The sequence below is a fragment of the Lupinus angustifolius genome, chromosome LG17, assembly GCF_001865875.1.
Source record: "Lupinus angustifolius cultivar Tanjil chromosome LG17, LupAngTanjil_v1.0, whole genome shotgun sequence".
NCBI classification, from domain to species: domain Eukaryota; kingdom Viridiplantae; phylum Streptophyta; class Magnoliopsida; order Fabales; family Fabaceae; genus Lupinus; species Lupinus angustifolius.
Genome location: NC_032025.1, coordinates 2,793,618 through 2,814,322, shown reverse-complemented (window position 1 = coordinate 2,814,322; position 20,705 = coordinate 2,793,618). Strand labels below are relative to the sequence as shown.

At 35.0% G+C, this 20,705-nt stretch overlaps 4 protein-coding genes across 7 annotated transcripts; 1 reads left to right on the top strand and 3 right to left on the bottom strand.

The window, feature by feature from the left end:
- Positions 601–8,563, top strand: LOC109331195 (peroxidase 20). Of its 4 annotated transcripts, XM_019565554.1 has the most exons (5): positions 601–1,172; positions 7,045–7,116; positions 7,242–7,433; positions 7,687–7,852; positions 8,083–8,563. In XM_019565554.1, exons 1-5 carry the CDS (start codon positions 1,023–1,025, stop codon positions 8,508–8,510), a joined length of 1,008 nt encoding a protein of 335 aa, XP_019421099.1. In that variant the 5' UTR covers positions 601–1,022; the 3' UTR covers positions 8,511–8,563. The 4 variants fall into 4 exon arrangements, with proteins under 4 accessions (XP_019421099.1, XP_019421101.1, XP_019421100.1 ...); XM_019565556.1 differs by lacking the exon at positions 7,242–7,433; XM_019565553.1 differs by lacking the exons at positions 7,045–7,116; positions 7,242–7,433; positions 7,687–7,852; positions 8,083–8,563 and adding exons at positions 1,370–1,561; positions 1,815–1,980; positions 2,211–2,691 and having other exon boundaries at positions 602–1,244.
- LOC109331194 lies at positions 4,404–6,107 on the bottom strand. Its single transcript, XM_019565552.1, has one exon. It carries the CDS (start codon positions 5,998–6,000, stop codon positions 4,777–4,779), a length of 1,224 nt encoding a protein of 407 aa, XP_019421097.1. The 5' UTR covers positions 6,001–6,107; the 3' UTR covers positions 4,404–4,776.
- On the bottom strand, positions 10,284–11,979 carry LOC109331883. Its single transcript, XM_019566651.1, has one exon. It carries the CDS (start codon positions 11,870–11,872, stop codon positions 10,649–10,651), a length of 1,224 nt encoding a protein of 407 aa, XP_019422196.1. The 5' UTR covers positions 11,873–11,979; the 3' UTR covers positions 10,284–10,648.
- LOC109331660 (protein NRT1/ PTR FAMILY 7.3-like) lies at positions 13,088–19,053 on the bottom strand. The gene is made up of 5 exons (XM_019566304.1): positions 18,896–19,053; positions 18,492–18,606; positions 15,257–15,474; positions 14,574–15,133; positions 13,088–14,353 (listed from the first exon to the last, which is right to left on the bottom strand). The coding sequence occupies exons 1-5, from the start codon at positions 18,926–18,928 to the stop codon at positions 13,483–13,485; spliced, it is 1,797 nt and encodes a 598-aa protein (XP_019421849.1). The 5' UTR covers positions 18,929–19,053; the 3' UTR covers positions 13,088–13,482.

Genomic DNA, 20,705 nt, shown 5'->3' with positions numbered 1-20,705 from the left:
TTGCCACCCCTTTACACTTATGCATGTCTTAGTACTCCATTTCATACATTAACTAGGGGCTGTATTCTATTTTCTTATAAGGACATAACATGTGCATTGGTTTATGGTTCATCAACAAGGGCTATTGAACATGTTTTTTATAACTACTTCACAACATGACAAACCTAAGTTTTGTCCTGTACTAAGCATGTAATCTTCAACAGGAATTCATAGACGTTTCATTAGCAAATTTGTGATCTTCGTTTTGATTCTTGGCTTCTTGCCAAGTTTGGAGTATTGGCCTTGAGTATCACACAAATTATAGTTTTATGGTTCGCGATACCAGTTCCAGTGTGTGATATCTGTTTTTATGCGGTTTCGTCACTCACTTTTATCTTATGGTTGTAAGACTTGTTTTATAAGCAACCCAATGTGGTATACGAATCTGATATACAAAACTTAGATGAATGGGAAACCATATAATTATGTGTTGGATATTAGTTACAATTTACAAAGGAAATTGTACAACTTGAGATTTGTATTCAGGTATTGACACTTTATGTCTCCCACTGATATTTTTATATAGTTGTGTGGAAAGATACGTCAACCTTCAAGGTTATTTCATAAATGCACTAATTTTCCTTTATGTTCTTGTATTATGAAATAGGATTGAATAAACTTTGTCAAGCATCACTTTCTTTGGTGACCAATAACATTGTAGAGCAATGACGAATCCACTGCAGAATCAATTTGCCTAGTAATAGTTTACAGGAATTCCCATATTTTTATCTATTATTATTTACCAAAGTCAGTACCAAAAGAAAGAAATTACCTTCAAAACAGAATTAAGAAAAACAATTAGTCAAGTTGGTTGCATCAACTAAATATTGGTGAAACCAAAAGCACCTGAGAATATTATTATACCATAATGTTTGGTTTGAAAATGTAGAAAGAAACACCAACAAACGGCACAAGAAAACATCTTTATCATAACTTAGGACTTAGAGAAACATTCCCTCTCCCCTTATTCACCATTTCCTTCAATGGACCAACACAAGAGACTCTTATTGATCTTAATTACTATTCTGTTCAATACTTCAACTCTGAGAGGTGATGAACTTGTTCAGCTTGTTCATGACTACTACAAGGAGAAGTGTCCCTTAGCTGAAGACATCGTGAGACATAACGTAGAGGTAGCACTTTACAAAGATCCTGGTTTGGCGGCCTCGCTACTTCGCTTACACTTTCACGACTGCTTTGTCATGGTAACAATACCATTCTTCCTGTGTTATGCTATTGTGCAAATAGATAAATTAAGTGATTTATGAAATGGGTAGAATTTCAAAACAACAATTATATATTTATTATGTCTTGTATTGTTGAACATAAGGGTTGCGACGCATCAGTACTATTGGATAGTGTTGAGGGCATGCAGAGTGAAAAGGAAGCAGGACCAAATCTGAACTCTTTACGTGGATTTGAGGTCATTGACAAGATAAAGTATTTGTTGGAAGAGGAGTGTCCTGTCACAGTTTCATGTGCTGATATCCTTGCCATGGCTGCTCGTGATGCAGTTGAACTGGTACAATACACACCTATGTTTTTCTCTTTCTACTTGCACCATCTCTAACATCTTGTTGAATTGGATTCCATACATTGGGTAGAGGGTCATGACTCATGATAATAAAATAAAAAATCAATAACATTCCCATGTTTTTAATTTTACATGTAGAATTATATTCTGCAGACCTATGTTATGTTTTTACTGTATAATATATTACACATAGAATACATAACTATATCTCATTGTTGAATTGGTATTGTTTGTTGAGAAGAGAGGGGGACCAGGATGGGATGTGTGGCTGGGGAGGAAAGACTCCCTCATGTCAAGCTTCAGTGGAGCTAACCAGTTCATTCCTGCACCAAATTCCTCCTTAGAGGTTCTCATTGACAACTTTAAGCAACATGGCCTAGAAATAGAAGACATGGTCGCACTATCCGGTATATATTTATTAATTATCATGTATTGATTCAAAAAGGACAATTCTATTAACACCCAAGTCGTTGCTCATGCCAGGATCAATGAATCATTCATCATCACAAGTGAATCATTCATCTGCCCGTGAGCAATGGTTTTTAGGTGTATATAGAATTGTCGATTCAATGCACAAGACAAAAAAAAGAAGATGAAGCCCCTAATGAAATAGAGTTGCTACTTGACAAAAAAACAGGTAGCCATACCATTGGAAGAGCAAGATGTCTAAGCTTCAGACAGCGGATCTATGAACCGAAACAAGAATATCACTATGGCTATGATCGCTACAAGAGATACACAACCTTCAGAAGAATCCTACAGTCCATATGCCCTGTTAGTGGAAGGGATAACAAGTTTGCACCATTGGATTTTGAAACCCCAAAGAGGTTTGATAACCACTACTTTATAAACATACTGGAAGGAAAGGGATTGTTAGGTTCTGATAATGTATTGACCAGCCAGGATTTTGATGGAACAATCACAAAACAGGTGTGGGCTTATGCCTCCAATCAAAAAGTTTTCTTTGCTTCATTTGCTAAATCTATGATTAAGATGGGAAATATTAATGTACTAACAGGAAATGAAGGAGAAATTAGGAGGAATTGTAGGTTTGTCAACGCCTGATGTTATGTGTTGCAAGAGGATCATAATAGAAACTTATTCCAGACATAAATTCATTGCTTTGGTGTTGAATATACAATTATCTATAACCGGAACGATAAAAATTTCAGTTCAAGGCTCAATTCTGGTAAAATAATGCTACTTGTAAACATTAAATGGACATAAAAACGACCACATAAGTTAAAAATATCATTATTCTTTTCCATACAAGCGACAATAATCCAACATCAAGCATTTTACCTTAAAAAACTCAACTATAATTATTGAAAAGGAATAAGGAAAAGAGAATAAAATAAGCTACTGAAAAGAAATTATTGACAGACATATGAATTGTTAACATCACCTCGCCGTTTCCTTTTTGAATAAAGCCCTACTGCTATTTAACCATGCTCGGCGCTACATTAATGGTTTAAAAAAAATAAACAACAGTAAAATAAAGAACGAAAATGATGAGACGATGAATGACGAGCTCAACATAGGCTCGCCTCTGGCACAGGTATATCTTCATCATAGCCTCAGCATCATACTTCTCTCACTCGTTTTGGATAAGTGAACGCAAAGTAACTTTGTAAATAAAATTTCTAAGAATCATCCATGAATATACAGAGCTAGACCAGGGATGCGACGGAATTTTGTGAAAGATGCATTGTGACAATTTATTGATTGATACATACAAATTACGGTTTGGAAGAATATAACTAGTGGGATGGAGTGTAATCCCTATTAAAAGCACATTAACAGTTCTACCAACAGCTTCCTGAACAGATATTACAAAACTGAAAATTCCAAAACTGAAAATTCCAAAATGCGAGAAACAAAATAAGGAGCGAGAACTCAGTAAAACTGATTCGGAATGAGAAGAAAATGATGGGCAATAGGGGATTAGAACTGAAAACAGTTGATGTTGTTAACAGCTGTCATAACGGAGGCAGGAATTAGTTGGTTGTCATATTACAATTGGAGTGTCATTTAATTAGAAACTCCAAGTGTATAGGAAGGAGTAAGACTAAGAGGGTATAACTATGAAGGATAAGGCTCTCCTCTAAAGTGAGCAAGTAAAGGGGTGTTCGCTCTTAGTTAGCTAGTGTGCTAAAATTCCAATACACTTTAACCAATCAAGGGCGTACAAACTTACTTTACAATCAAACTCACTTTAGAGGAACCGTTTCTGACTATGAAGAAGAAAGGAGATCGAAGTGGTTTGGAGTAAAATTGGGAGGTAGAGCCACAATTCTTTTGGGAGAAGTTCCTATTATGGACACTCCTGTTTGTACCTATCCTTTTGAATCTGCAATCACTCTGATTCAGAATCAGGAAGGAAAGTGCATTTCGACAAAAAATCCTATTAATTCTTAATTGTCCCTACTCATCTGACTCAGCTCCTATCACCCTCCTATTTTTACAAAAACAAAAGGCATCTTGTGGCGTGCGACTTAAATATGTATAGGGGTATATAGGGAAATACATTATCAATTCAAGACGCAAACAAGTTTTTCAAGCGTCCAGCTTGAAGAAAATGGAATTCACATGCATTTTCAGAGGCATGGAGAAATGGGATAGAAAATGAGAAAATGGTAGGGGATTTAGAAGCCCAAGTGCTAGACAGACACTGAAAGGGTGAGGAAATAGCACAAATCACACAAGAGTCGGGTTTAATATTATGGTTGTTAAAATTTTAGACTACTAGTAATTGCCAAGCTCTTTATTACTAGTAAGAATTGCTCAATAAAGACTAATGCCAACATAACAATTATGAAGTGCAATAACATAATTTACTTCTACCAAATTCTTCATTGAAATAAAAAACCCGAAAATAGGTGATTCAAACATCTAATTGCATTGGATTGGATATGGAAGAAGTACAGATGTCTCTGCCAATCATTGTCACCTAATTGCAGACAGTTAAATATTTATCCAGATGCAAAAATACAGAACGCTGCACTTAAAGTCAGTGCAAACTATAATTACAAAAGTAACAACATTCCTCTTTTCCTTTATTATACACACAAATGATCTTGATTATAATCGACCACTTGTCGTTAAAAGCAAATAGGAAACATAGCTCACATTTCTATATACATTGCGAGGAAGACAAACTTAGAAAGCATTAAAACTTAAAAGTGTAAATGACCTTGGTAATGCTAAGAAGAAGCAGCCATTATGGCTTTCTGCAATTCAGATTCCACATCACTTGCTAGAATTTGGGACTTGTTTGGTTGTTTTTGCCCATTCTCTTCTCTGCCACTCTTCTTGCTTCTCCAACTATCAAACTCGCTAGAGCATTCACCTTTATGCTGTCTATGTTCATTCTCTTCTCTGCCACTCTTATTGCTTCTCCAATGCTCAAACTTGCTAGAGCTTTCACCCGAATGCTGAGATAATTTCCTTCCCTCATGACTGTGATTCCTGGTTGAAACTCCCATTTTCATATCCTCCAATACTCGTTTCATCTCCCTATTTTCCTTTTCCACAATCTCCAAATCTCTTTTCATCCAAGAACACATACCCTTGAGCAGCTGCAAATCGGTGCCAGAAGCGTCCAATCTCTGCTTATCCACATTCTGTTTCACTTCCTCAGAAACCCTCTCTAACCCAATCTTGTTCACAGTCAAATAGGGCATTTTCAGCCCCGAATTCCCAGGAAAATTCAAACCCCATCTCAAATTCAACATAAACCCTTTTGTCACAGGCATGTGTGTCCTAGCCATAACTGCAACCCCAGGTGAAAGACCACATTTTTCTTTGTTAATCCCAACCAATGATCTCTCAGGAATAGACCCATTTCCACCATCATCAGAATTAACCTCATGGGTATTACTATTACGGTCTCTGCCAACAAAAGGTTCCAACTTTAACTCTCGCCAAACCGAAGAAGACCCATCAGCCACAAACCCATTTCCAATTTCACCATTATTATTATTATTATCAATAGGAAACGATTTTGGGTCTGGGAGAGTGTCGGGGTTTGATAAAACAGTTTTATTAAGAGAAAAGTGACCAAATTGGGGTTTGAAATGGAGAGAGAAAGTGGGAACGGGATTGTAGGAAGAAGGTGAAAGAGAGAAATTAACAGAGAAGAGAAGAGGGGATTGGCGAGGGGATCCAAATAAACCTAAACCAGATTTAAGGGAAAGAGAGAAAGGGAGAGAGGAGGTTGAGGTAGGAGAGTAAGAGAGCTTGAAGGAAGGAGCAGAAGGGAAATTGGTGGAAAGTGAGAAAGAGAAATCAGAAGGAGAATTAGTAGTTGTGGTAGTGGATGTGATGGCAGAAATGAAAGGGTAGTTGAATATGGAAATGGGTACCTTTGCAGACATAATTTGAGTACTATCTTCATCTCCATGGTTAAACTTGAGTGATAGCTTCATGTTGTTTGAATGAATGAATGGCTATGCTATGGGGTATGGGATTGTAGCATTAGGTGTTGGGAGTAGAAGGAATGGTGAAGACCAATGAACCATTAGATTCGGAGCCACATAACCGACCTACCATACAAATATAAACACATGGATGAGTACTTTTTAACGGCTTAGTAATGAAAGGCAACGTAGGACTTGACGTGTGGCCAAATTATTGGGAGGTGGCTCCAACTTTGACAATTTCATGTCTTTCCCTGCCTAGTAGATAAGACATGCGCCTCACCCCAGTTGAGTTTTAGGAGAATGTTATTTTAGACTCAAGTTTAGGATATAATTAAGAGAAAATGAAGGCTTCAAATTAATCTAAGTGTATCTCTCAAACTTTTCTCTTTCCTCTATTACTTCAACTTCCACTTATAAAATGACAATATTATTTGTAGAAAACATACATTATATAAGCTTAGTAAATAGGGGTTCAATATTGACTTTTAATCTTCTGAATGCAGACAATCCAAACTTTTCTCTATAACATCAAGAAATCTATATGGACTTCATCATATGCCTTTTTCTGAATAAATGAAAGTCATGTGTATGTCTCTTTGGTCTTTTGATAGCTTCCATGGTTGACCTTTCCAACCTAAAGTCAAATTGGTTTTCATTAATGTGAGACTACTTGATGAATGAAAAACAGACAAAACAGGTCTATCGTTTGTGCCAGATGATGAACACCAATGGTGGAACTTGATGGAATCAAATGAATGGCTAACAGAGCCAAACTTTCGAATCGGAATGTTCATTCTATTTTAGCATATTCCTAGTTGGACTCTTTAAAATTTGATTCTATGTATCTAACATTTATGTTTTGCTTGTTAATTCCTCTGATCAAGGCAACGAATCTTCCCATGTAGTATTACTACTGCAGAATTGTTGGCACCCTTAACTGTATTTTGTAAGTTTCTTAAATGGTAGTTTATGTTGTCTCTTTTTTTTGTAAGTGGTCTCATGCAGAACTTTTCTTTACCAATCCACAGTAATGTGAGACATAACGTAGAGGTAGCACTTTACAAAGATCCTGGTTTGGCGGCCTCGCTACTTCGCTTACACTTTCACGACTGCTTTGTCATGGTAACAATACCATTCTTCCTGTGTTATGCTATTGTGCAAATAGATAAATTAAGTGATTTATGAAATGGGTAGAATTTCAAAACAACAATTATATATTTATTATGTCTTGTATTGTTGAACATAAGGGTTGCGACGCATCAGTACTATTGGATAGTGTTGAGGGCATGCAGAGTGAAAAGGAAGCAGGACCAAATCTGAACTCTTTACGTGGATTTGAGGTCATTGACAAGATAAAGTATTTGTTGGAAGAGGAGTGTCCTGTCACAGTTTCATGTGCTGATATCCTTGCCATGGCTGCTCGTGATGCAGTTGAACTGGTACAATACACACCTATGTTTTTCTCTTTCTACTTGCACCATCTCTAACATCTTGTTGAATTGGATTCCATACATTGGGTAGAGGGTCATGACTCATGATAATAAAATAAAAAATCAATAACATTCCCATGTTTTTAATTTTACATGTAGAATTATATTCTGCAGACCTATGTTATGTTTTTACTGTATAATATATTACACATAGAATACATAACTATATCTCATTGTTGAATTGGTATTGTTTGTTGAGAAGAGAGGGGGACCAGGATGGGATGTGTGGCTGGGGAGGAAAGACTCCCTCATGTCAAGCTTCAGTGGAGCTAACCAGTTCATTCCTGCACCAAATTCCTCCTTAGAGGTTCTCATTGACAACTTTAAGCAACATGGCCTAGAAATAGAAGACATGGTCGCACTATCCGGTATATATTTATTAATTATCATGTATTGATTCAAAAAGGACAATTCTATTAACACCCAAGTCGTTGCTCATGCCAGGATCAATGAATCATTCATCATCACAAGTGAATCATTCATCTGCCCGTGAGCAATGGTTTTTAGGTGTATATAGAATTGTCGATTCAATGCACAAGACAAAAAAAAGAAGATGAAGCCCCTAATGAAATAGAGTTGCTACTTGACAAAAAAACAGGTAGCCATACCATTGGAAGAGCAAGATGTCTAAGCTTCAGACAGCGGATCTATGAACCGAAACAAGAATATCACTATGGCTATGATCGCTACAAGAGATACACAACCTTCAGAAGAATCCTACAGTCCATATGCCCTGTTAGTGGAAGGGATAACAAGTTTGCACCATTGGATTTTGAAACCCCAAAGAGGTTTGATAACCACTACTTTATAAACATACTGGAAGGAAAGGGATTGTTAGGTTCTGATAATGTATTGACCAGCCAGGATTTTGATGGAACAATCACAAAACAGGTGTGGGCTTATGCCTCCAATCAAAAAGTTTTCTTTGCTTCATTTGCTAAATCTATGATTAAGATGGGAAATATTAATGTACTAACAGGAAATGAAGGAGAAATTAGGAGGAATTGTAGGTTTGTCAACGCCTGATGTTATGTGTTGCAAGAGGATCATAATAGAAACTTATTCCAGACATAAATTCATTGCTTTGGTGTTGAATATACAATTATCTATAACCGGAACGATAAAAATTTCAGTTCAAGGCTCAATTCTGGTAAAATAATGCTACTTGTAAACATTAAATGGACATAAAAACGACCACATAAGTTAAAAATATCATTATTCTTTTCCATACAAGCGACAATAATCCAACATCAAGCATTTTACCTTAAAAAACTCAACTATAATTATTGAAAAGGAATAAGGAAAAGAGAATAAAATAAGCTACTGAAAAGAAATTATTGACAGACATATGAATTGTTAACATCACCTCGCCGTTTCCTTTTTGAATAAAGCCCTACTGCTATTTAACCATGCTCGGCGCTACATTAATGGTTTAAAAAAAATAAACAACAGTAAAATAAAGAACGAAAATGATGAGACGATGAATGACGAGCTCAACATAGGCTCGCCTCTGGCACAGGTATATCTTCATCATAGCCTCAGCATCATACTTCTCTCACTCGTTTTGGATAAGTGAACGCAAAGTAACTTTGTAAATAAAATTTCTAAGAATCATCCATGAATATACAGAGCTAGACCAGGGATGCGACGGAATTTTGTGAAAGATGCATTGTGACAATTTATTGATTGATACATACAAATTACGGTTTGGAAGAATATAACTAGTGGGATGGAGTGTAATCCCTATTAAAAGCACATTAACAGTTCTACCAACAGCTTCCTGAACAGATATTACAAAACTGAAAATTCCAAAACTGAAAATTCCAAAATGCGAGAAACAAAATAAGGAGCGAGAACTCAGTAAAACTGATTCGGAATGAGAAGAAAATGATGGGCAATAGGGGATTAGAACTGAAAACAGTTGATGTTGTTAACAGCTGTCATAACGGAGGCAGGAATTAGTTGGTTGTCATATTACAATTGGAGTGTCATTTAATTAGAAACTCCAAGTGTATAGGAAGGAGTAAGACTAAGAGGGTATAACTATGAAGGATAAGGCTCTCCTCTAAAGTGAGCAAGTAAAGGGGTGTTCGCTCTTAGTTAGCTAGTGTGCTAAAATTCCAATACACTTTAACCAATCAAGGGCGTACAAACTTACTTTACAATCAAACTCACTTTAGAGGAACCGTTTCTGACTATGAAGAAGAAAGGAGATCGAAGTGGTTTGGAGTAAAATTGGGAGGTAGAGCCACAATTCTTTTGGGAGAAGTTCCTATTATGGACACTCCTGTTTGTACCTATCCTTTTGAATCTGCAATCACTCTGATTCAGAATCAGGAAGGAAAGTGCATTTCGACAAAAAATCCTATTAATTCTTAATTGTCCCTACTCATCTGACTCAGCTCCTATCACCCTCCTATTTTTACAAAAACAAAAGGCATCTTGTGGCGTGCGACTTAAATATGTATAGGGGTATATAGGGAAATACATTATCAATTCAAGACGCAAACAAGTTTTTCAAGCGTCCAGCTTGAAGAAAATGGAATTCACATGCATTTTCAGAGGCATGGAGAAATGGGATAGAAAATGAGAAAATGGTAGGGGATTTAGAAGCCCAAGTGCTAGACAGACACTGAAAGGGTGAGGAAATAGCACAAATCACACAAGAGTCGGGTTTAATATTATGGTTGTTAAAATTTTAGACTACTAGTAATTGCCAAGCTCTTTATTACTAGTAAGAATTGCTCAATAAAGACTAATGCCAACATAACAATTATGAAGTGCAATAACATAATTTACTTCTACCAAATTCTTCATTGAAATAAAAAACCCGAAAATAGGTGATTCAAACATCTAATTGCATTGGATTGGATATGGAAGAAGTACAGATGTCTCTGCCAATCATTGTCACCTAATTGCAGACAGTTAAATATTTATCCAGATGCAAAAATACAGAACGCTGCACTTAAAGTCAGTGCAAACTATAATTACAAAAGTAACAACATTCCTCTTTTCCTTTATTATACACACAAATGATCTTGATTATAATCGACCACTTGTCGTTAAAAGCAAATAGGAAACATAGCTCACATTTCTATATACATTGCGAGGAAGACAAACTTAGAAAGCATTAAAACTTAAAAGTGTAAATGACCTTGGTAATGCTAAGAAGAAGCAGCCATTATGGCTTTCTGCAATTCAGATTCCACATCACTTGCTAGAATTTGGGACTTGTTTGGTTGTTTTTGCCCATTCTCTTCTCTGCCACTCTTCTTGCTTCTCCAACTATCAAACTCGCTAGAGCATTCACCTTTATGCTGTCTATGTTCATTCTCTTCTCTGCCACTCTTATTGCTTCTCCAATGCTCAAACTTGCTAGAGCTTTCACCCGAATGCTGAGATAATTTCCTTCCCTCATGACTGTGATTCCTGGTTGAAACTCCCATTTTCATATCCTCCAATACTCGTTTCATCTCCCTATTTTCCTTTTCCACAATCTCCAAATCTCTTTTCATCCAAGAACACATACCCTTGAGCAGCTGCAAATCGGTGCCAGAAGCGTCCAATCTCTGCTTATCCACATTCTGTTTCACTTCCTCAGAAACCCTCTCTAACCCAATCTTGTTCACAGTCAAATAGGGCATTTTCAGCCCCGAATTCCCAGGAAAATTCAAACCCCATCTCAAATTCAACATAAACCCTTTTGTCACAGGCATGTGTGTCCTAGCCATAACTGCAACCCCAGGTGAAAGACCACATTTTTCTTTGTTAATCCCAACCAATGATCTCTCAGGAATAGACCCATTTCCACCATCATCAGAATTAACCTCATGGGTATTACTATTACGGTCTCTGCCAACAAAAGGTTCCAACTTTAACTCTCGCCAAACCGAAGAAGACCCATCAGCCACAAACCCATTTCCAATTTCACCATTATTATTATTATTATCAATAGGAAACGATTTTGGGTCTGGGAGAGTGTCGGGGTTTGATAAAACAGTTTTATTAAGAGAAAAGTGACCAAATTGGGGTTTGAAATGGAGAGAGAAAGTGGGAACGGGATTGTAGGAAGAAGGTGAAAGAGAGAAATTAACAGAGAAGAGAAGAGGGGATTGGCGAGGGGATCCAAATAAACCTAAACCAGATTTAAGGGAAAGAGAGAAAGGGAGAGAGGAGGTTGAGGTAGGAGAGTAAGAGAGCTTGAAGGAAGGAGCAGAAGGGAAATTGGTGGAAAGTGAGAAAGAGAAATCAGAAGGAGAATTAGTAGTTGTGGTAGTGGATGTGATGGCAGAAATGAAAGGGTAGTTGAATATGGAAATGGGTACCTTTGCAGACATAATTTGAGTACTATCTTCATCTCCATGGTTAAACTTGAGTGATAGCTTCATGTTGTTTGAATGAATGAATGGCTATGCTATGGGGTATGGGATTGTAGCATTAGGTGTTGGGAGTAGAAGGAATGGTGAAGACCAATGAACCATTAGATTCGGAGCCACATAACCGACCTACCATACAAATATAAACACATGGATGAGTACTTTTTAACGGCTTAGTAATGAAAGGCAACGTAGGACTTGACGTGTGGCCAAATTATTGGGAGGTGGCTCCAACTTTGACAATTTCATGTCTTTCCCTGCCTAGTAGATAAGACATGCGCCTCACCCCAGTTGAGTTTTAGGAGAATGTTATTTTAGACTCAAGTTTAGGATATAATTAAGAGAAAATGAAGGCTTCAAATTAATCTAAGTGTATCTCTCAAACTTTTCTCTTTCCTCTATTACTTCAACTTCCACTTATAAAATGACAATATTATTTGTAGAAAACATACATTATATAAGCTTAGTAAATAGGGGTTCAATATTGACTTTTAATCTTCTGAATGCAGACAATCCAAACTTTTCTCTATAACATCAAGAAATCTATATGGACTTCATCATATGCCTTTTTCTGAATAAATGAAAGTCATGTGTATGTCTCTTTGGTCTTTTGATAGCTTCCATGGTTGACCTTTCCAACCTAAAGTCAAATTGGTTTTCATTAATGTGAGACTACTTGATGAATGAAAAACAGACAAAACAGGTCTATCGTTTGTGCCAGATGATGAACACCAATGGTGGAACTTGATGGAATCAAATGAATGGCTAACAGAGCCAAACTTTCGAATCGGAATGTTCATTCTATTTTAGCATATTCCTAGTTGGACTCTTTAAAATTTGATTCTATGTATCTAACATTTATGTTTTGCTTGTTAATTCCTCTGATCAAGGCAACGAATCTTCCCATGTAGTATTACTACTGCAGAATTGTTGGCACCCTTAACTGTATTTTGTAAGTTTCTTAAATGGTAGTTTATGTTGTCTCTTTTTTTTGTAAGTGGTCTCATGCAGAACTTTTCTTTACCAATCCACAGTAATGTAGTTCAAATTTTCTATGGATGATAGGATATATATATATATATATATACTGGTATGATTGTGAACTCAATTATCTGAGTTAAAATATATAGGAAATCCCTCATTATAAGTCTCTCTCTTTCTGTTTTATCTTTCTGTGTCTATGAATTTAGTGGCTCACCATTGCAATGTTTGTTCATGCAAGTAGAGTTCCAAACAACAAGGTCATAAATATGTTCAATACATATTCAAATATCATTTCACATTTTGAAACCCAAATAGCATATTTAACTTCCACTTGGCAATGGAACTTACAAATGAGAAAGCATGGAGGCATATAGAGGCCCAGAAACAGTCATTGTCTCATCAAGTGTTAATTTTACAGAATCTAGCTTCAATGCATAAACTGAAATGAAGTGTTATAAAAACAGTGAGTACAGTCCTGAGAGTAAGAGACTCGGGTAAGAAGGCTTCTCTTACTGCATAGCAGCAACAACTTTTCCTTCCAATAGCAGCTATAACCAATATTATTTAGAGTAATTGCTCCCATCTTTCTCTTATTTAACATGCAGTTACCATTGCCTTTGAATGATGCCCATGGAAAATTAGACTTTGAAGCTATCTACCTCATCATTTTCATCATGTTTCTCTCCCAATTGTATACACTTGTACCACTTCGCACAAGCGATATAGGCGATCAAATCTAGCGATGTCAATGCAGCTAAGAGGAAATAAAATCTATCGAGGTGACCCTTGTTGAGGTTTCCGGGGATCCATCCTGTCGTGTGATACTCGGTGGAGATCTTCATAACAATACTAACAAGTATGCTACTCACATAGTTTCCAAGGGAGATGGATGTCATGCAAAGTGCACTTCCAAAGCTCTTTAAACCATCTGGTGTTTGAGCATTGAAAAACTCTAACTGACCTACATACATAAATACCTCAGAAGCTCCAATGAATGCGTACTGAGGAATTTGCCATAAGATGCTTAAAGAGCTAGTGTCGTTGCAGTGAGAGCATAGTGATTTTGCATACTTAAGTCTATAACATTCAACTATGCCAGCTGAAACCATTGCCAGTACAGCTATAACAAGTCCTACTCCCATTCTTTGAAGCTCAGTTAGTCCTTTAGAATCCGACTTTTTAAGTTTTCCCACAAATGGATCAAGAACTCGACGGTAAAAGAAAATGAAGACAGCTACACTCAGGATATCAAAGCTAGACATACTAGCTGGTGGTATTCTGAAATTGGAAACTGTAGTTTTCATAGCTGCACCTTGCTCCACAAAAAGAGATGCCATCTGTGTGAAAACCACCGAGTATATTATGGTGCAGAGCCAAATTGGAAGAAGTCTTAGTATGCACTTCACTTCTTCAACTTGACTTATAGGGCACAGACGCCAAGGGTTGTCAAGGGCGCCTTTGTGGTCCTCTAAATCTCTAGAAGATATAAATGCTGCTCTGTCCAAGAACCTGCAATGCAGATTTCAAATGGCAAATTGATCAAATCAGTAGACTCTAGAATGACCAATAACATTGAAAAACTACTGTGTTGTGTTTAATACTTTAATTTGTAATGCATGCCATACTTTTTGTAAAATGATCACATAAATACCGAAGTTATAAATATCAATGACATATGAAAGCATACTTAGTTGTGTGGTTTAGCTAAAAGTATGTTCTTACTACTTACTTGAACCCGTGAGTGTAGAGAATCTTTCTACCATTAGTAGAAGCCCCCTTTCTATCCATGTCATACAACTCTTCTCCGCCCGTTGGCATCTGAACTTTCCGATTTCTTGACGCAGCCACAAAGACTTGGCAGAACCTGGAGAGAGGGTTGCCACTAGGTTTAAAGTGTCTATACAACGGGGTGCCGGCAAGAAACAAGATCAGTGCAGCAAAGGCAGAGCCTGCAGATACCAAGAACCCAATAGCCCACATTCCTTCGTCCTCAAAATATCCTAGGATGGTGTTTGAGAAGAGTGATCCAAGGTTCAAAGCTAGGTAGAAGTAGCTAAAGAATGCCACTTTTAAGGGACCCTCCTTTGAGTGCTCCTCATCAAACTGATCAGCACCAAATGTAGCAATATTAGGTTGGTACCCTCCATTCCCCAAGGCAATGAGATAGATTGAAAGGTAGAACATCCCCATCTCCAATTTTGAATGTTTCCCACATTGAACTAACTCATTCCCACAACCTTTAGGCCTAATCAAGGACAGGTATGATGACAAGGATAAGGACATTAGACCCTGTTATTAGGAGCCAAAAGATTCATTAGTTAGACAAGGAATGTAATAGCTATAAATGGAAATGATGATGGTAGTAATGATAATTATGATGACCGAAAGAGAAAAAAGAGAGGGAATACTTACTATTACGAATATGACTTGAAAAACAGCACAAGTTTTATATCTTCCCCAATAAGAATCACTAAGGAAAGCACCCACAAGAGAGAATATGTAAACAGTTCCGGTCCACTTGCTCACATTGTTAGCAGCATCAGCATTGTTTTGTCCTATCACTCTTGTCAGGAACAACACTAGGTTCACTCCAATTCCAAAGAATGCAAGGGTTGCCAAACCTTGGTTCACTGATTAATGCAATGAACAGATTACAGAACAAACAACGTTAGCACCAGTTCCAAATATTGTGGACCACATAATTAAATACACTCACATGCATCATTGTCATATGTATTTTATGAACTAAACTATAAGTGTCCATGTCATATGTGTGTATATGATTGATTTACATATCATAAAAGCGAAATACATTTATGAAGTAGATATTTCAGTTAAGAATCAAGATCAATCCTATATTAAATGTTACGTAGTTTTTCATCCCACTTCTACACGCGCGTTGTTTTCTAAAATAAATAATCAATGACTATGATGGCACTTCCATCTTTATTTAGATAATTGCATTGCCACTAATAAGCATTATAAATTTATAATATACAACATCTAGCATGTGCAGTTGTGCACACAAGATATACATTAGCAAGGGCTTTATTTTATAATAATATATTGTTAGGTATTTTAGATTTTGCCTTTATAAAGCTCACCCTCATAGTCATAGCCTCATAGGTGTTGATATATTAATTAGTAATGGTTTCATAAGCGACATAGCACTTAGAAAAATGGGGTTTGTGAAAAAATGACTTTTCAAAATTAATTAATATTATTTCAACTACTTTTTATATATAAAATAGAAAATAAAATTCATGCCATGTTTCAAGCAAACATACTTCCGGAACTTTCTGTCGTTTGAGGGGAAGGATTCTCGTGCCGTGTGGAGAAGAAATTTTTGCATAATCTACTACTCCAACTATATATGGAATAGGGCAAACGAAACTAACGCATATAAATAATGAAAATGTTTTGTTAGCTTTAAACACAACATTAGTACCGCATGCATGTGAGTCTAACCTGCTAATTTATATCGTATTAAAGTCAAATGTATATATATTTTATAAGGTGGTGCTCAAATGATAGAACATTAGTGATAGAACTATATAAATATAATGAACAATAGAATTATATAAATTTCACATCATTCCGCAACTCTATGCATCTCTAATTTATCCATGAGACATCAAATTATTTCTTTATAAATTTATATAAAACTTAATAATTATGCAAGCGTGATAAGCTGATATTTAAAACTATTATCGTAATATTGTCTTTTTAGGACTCGGAAAGAGGCCCTTTTATTTCCACACAAAAATAGTCGGTATAAAGTTCGTAGTATTATTTCCATAAAAGAAAGATTGTGCCATTATTTAATGATTAATAAAAATGTTATTTTTATCAGCAAAGGTATAAGAGATTGTATTGAAGAGACTAAGTATGAAGAATACACGAAATATGTTTTTTCGTAATAATGTTTTTTGTATTATTTAATTAACTGCCCACTTTGCACAATTAAAGTGTTGTCGGAGCGGCACAAAAGTAATAATATGAATAAATATTATTATATTATTAATTTGAAACGGAAATTTTGTTGTATGAGTTTTTTGTTTGTAATAATTTTTGCGTGGAAATTGTATTTAATTTAAACTTACCAAACATATTACTTGTTCACGTTATTTATCTCAACATACACGATTTGGGAAAGATTCTACAACACTTCTTGGAATGAATCACGTATTTTGCAGTTTCATGCAACTTCACGCTCTTTAACTCATTATACACTACGTCAGAAATAATTAACCTAATGAGGAATCTGAATTTTTGTATATGACTAAGACTTATACCAAAATTTCCTAATTAACCTTCTAATCATAGCTAATAGAACGAACTATAGCTGCCAACATTTATCATATAACTGACTTATAGTATATACTGAGCTATCTTATAGTTGATTAATTACGTGTCAACGACCAACCTCATGCAAAATCCTACCATTGATTACGTGTCAGGAACGTATTTCTCTCATATGCATGCTTAATTTTCTCACTTTGTCTTTTCCAAGTTACCTTAGTTTCTGGCCTCTTGTCGTTTATAGTGAAGGCCAAGCCAAAACTATCTCTCATCATCATCCAGAATCTCCATCTTCTTTTTCTTTCTAAGCCTCACCAAGAACATAAAGAGTTTTGTAATTATTTGTAAATTAGATTTGATTGGGTATATATTCTTCAAGAATGAAAAAAATTATTATGTTGTGCTTTAAGTTGTCAGTGTCATTTATATTTATTCTTTTTTATATTAGTATATTAGTGATTACTAGGTAAAAGTTAAACTTTTATCCTCTTATTATTTCATTCCTTAATATTTAAGGATCTAATCATTTTACGACACCCATGATGACAATTTAGAAAAAATTACAATTGTTTTCACATTCTTCAACTTTTATCTCTATCACTGATTTTTATCTTTTTTATATACATATGATTAAAATGATATATAAGTTATGTGTACATCAAACATTAGGCAAAATAAATATCCTTTTAGAAAGATACATGTGACGGTGGAGGGGCAAACCAGCCAAGGATTAGTTGTATCTAGCTGCCAGAAACACTCTCCGAAGCCCAAGAAAGTATGAAACAAAAGGTGAATATGTATAACCAAAATACAAAACGTTTCTGCATTTAACTTGTCATTTTCTCTTATCTGGAACTGATATAATGACTAATTAAGAGCTTGTTCACTTCAAGTAGACCAACTTAAAAAAGGAAAGTTCTTTTTACTCCTTTTGATAAGCTATCTAAAATATAGATATGTAGACTAACAAACATTTATGAACATTTTTTTCTCAACCAGGTTCCTCAAACTTCTACGCTTTCCAAGGCTGCCAGACATATAAACCATACAGCTTATGATGTTGATATCTATACGTATCATATATGTATCGGGGCTATATCTATATCTAACTCTATAAGAGGATTCAATAATCACTTAAAAAGTCATATAATGTTTTTAATTGTGATTAAGCTCATAAAACAAAATTCTCCATAGTGATATTTTGGAATTCAATTGATCTTGGAAATTAGAAGTAACTGATCATGAGAGAATTCTCCTTGGACAATTGATATCATTAAGGGGAAAATGGAAATAGTTATAAAATCGTAAATATTAAAATGCCCTGCAATTAATTTTTGGAGCTTACAGAGTATGATAGTTCCAGCAGCCCATCTTCCAGATTTGGTTCTGATTGCAGAACGGCCATGCAGATCAACACTTCCATCAAGAGTGAATTCTTCTGCATCTTCTTTGAACTTTCCCTGCACAAAGTTTTGACACACAAAACAAATTAAAGTGGCAGAATTTTCAGCACTTATTGCATTCATAGTTTATAATTACGTTAAGCCTTGTTTGTACATGCTTTAAAATTGCACTTGGTGATCCATAGAAAATAGCAAGAAACACAACATGGGTTTGATGTTATTATATAAATGGTGCTTGACAGAGTGAAAGGATAATAAGGCAAGAACCAATATTTTCAAGTTTGAAAAGGAATATATACATAAATATTTGTGTATTGTGGAAACATGTTCTTTATTACACACTGACCTCTTTGCACACCTCTAATTCTAAACAAGCCATAGATTATTTCAAAGAAGTCCAAGTTCTCAGTGTGGTGCAAAATGCAGGGGAGGGTACTAGAGCAGAGGAAGGTTTTTGATTGGGTTGAAGGGTGAAGAGAAGAATGAAAAGTGACACATGAAAGAGAGGGTAAGGGTGATGAATAAATAGGGGAAGGAAGAGGGCATCAACGGTGGAGATTTCAGAATAACAAAAGTGAGATATTAAGGTTATGTCGAAATAAGAATACGTGATGTGAAACTTAATTTCTAATATTTCATACATAAAATGATTTCAATGAAAGATTTCAATTACAAAGTGAAAGAAATAGTAAATTCAAGTCTCACTCGTAACAAAATACTAATATTTACTTAAAAAAATTATACTTTTTAACACATGATCTAGTTTGTTCATCTGATTTCATTCAAAACTAATTATTAATTAAAATATTAACTCCATGTATTTAAATCATTACAAGGAGAGACTTATTTACCTACCAACAGTTATCCACATGGTAGAGTCATCCCAAAACAGTGTAAAAAAATGCAATTTGACAAAATTATCTTTGATAGGAGAACAGAGATACTCCATATAAGTTTAGTGTTTGATGTAACACGTTTCCTCCCTTTTATATGCGTTGTTATAACTGTTGTTCTGTTACAATTTATATTATCTAAAGGTTTTAGAAACACAATAACCTGAATTTCCTAAATTTAATCTCTAAATTTATGTATCTCAACGGTTAGCTGAGTTAGTAGAACCGTGGATATTAAGCATCATCTTAGGTGTTCAAAATGTCAAAGCAGTTTTTTTAACAGGAGAATGACTCAAACCTTAATCTCTTTTATTTGGTTCTTACATATTTCTTATTTCTTGAGTCTTATCCTTAATTATCATCTTATTTTTATTATTACCTTTGTTATAGATGAGACTCAAATCTTTGATCTTGTTCACTTAATTCCTTAGACCACTCATATTAATCATCAAATTACTTTACAACTTCCAAATTTGGAAGCCATGTATATAAAAAAGAAGCATCATCCTATAAAAGAGTTTAGCTTATAAAAATGTTATTAAAAGTTACTGAATTACAGGAAAGTGTAAGAAAAAATAATTAGGCAATACAATATTTTATTATTAATTATTTATATGCCTATAGAAAAAGTTTCTAGAGGATAGTCTAAGAAAAAAATAATCATGCCTATAGTATAGTCCTGAAAAGATAAATGCAAAAGCAAACTAAATATGACAAATACAATTTAACATAGAACTTCTTTAATCATAAACCCATAATAGGCCAATTATTTTTTGTTGGGATAGAAAATCGTATATCTAAAAAATTATTAGTTTTTTACCTGCATGGTAACTGTAAGAAAACTTAAAGCAAAAAAATCACAACAAACCGATTGTTTTTCTATCCAATTACTTCACATAAAATTTGACCATATATATGTAATATATTATATATATAATATAAATTCTAGCTAGGCTAACACTTTCCAGTTTTTGTGATTGATTTTGACTTTTATTTACAGCTTGAAAAATTAAATAGCTAAAATGTTGATTGTACTGATGTTATTTTGAAATATATAAAGGAAAACTTCTAGACGGATAATTTTTGGTGTGAAATATTCATTTTATCTTGTTCCCAAAATTTATTTTGTTGAATTTTGATTTAGGAACTAGGCCACATGTATTTTTAGAATAAATTCGGTTTATTTTTTATTGCTTCAACCTGTCTTGATGTCACGTATTTTTAAAGTGTACTATTCTTATAATTAATTGTAAATGATAAAAT

What these genes read in the sequence shown, in the direction of transcription:
- LOC109331194 (XM_019565552.1), bottom strand. Translation starts at nt 6,000, where the DNA reads ATGAAGCTATCACTCAAGTTTAACCATGGAGATGAAGATAGTACTCAA.
- LOC109331195 (XM_019565554.1), top strand. Translation starts at nt 1,023, where the DNA reads ATGGACCAACACAAGAGACTCTTATTGATCTTAATTACTATTCTGTTC. An exon ending in CTCGTGATGCAGTTGAACTG is followed by an intron (nt 7,434 to 7,686) that starts GTACAATACACA and finishes TTTGTTGAGAAG; the next exon opens with AGAGGGGGACCAGGATGGGA. An exon ending in AGACATGGTCGCACTATCCG is followed by an intron (nt 7,853 to 8,082) that starts GTATATATTTAT and finishes ACAAAAAAACAG; the next exon opens with GTAGCCATACCATTGGAAGA.
- LOC109331883 (XM_019566651.1), bottom strand. Translation starts at nt 11,872, where the DNA reads ATGAAGCTATCACTCAAGTTTAACCATGGAGATGAAGATAGTACTCAA.
- LOC109331660 (XM_019566304.1), bottom strand. Translation starts at nt 18,928, where the DNA reads ATGGCTTGTTTAGAATTAGAGGTGTGCAAAGAG. An exon ending in AATTAGAGGTGTGCAAAGAG is followed by an intron (nt 18,607 to 18,895) that starts GTCAGTGTGTAA and finishes AACTTTGTGCAG; the next exon opens with GGAAAGTTCAAAGAAGATGC. An exon ending in TTCAAGTCATATTCGTAATA is followed by an intron (nt 15,134 to 15,256) that starts GTAAGTATTCCC and finishes TCCTAATAACAG; the next exon opens with GGTCTAATGTCCTTATCCTT.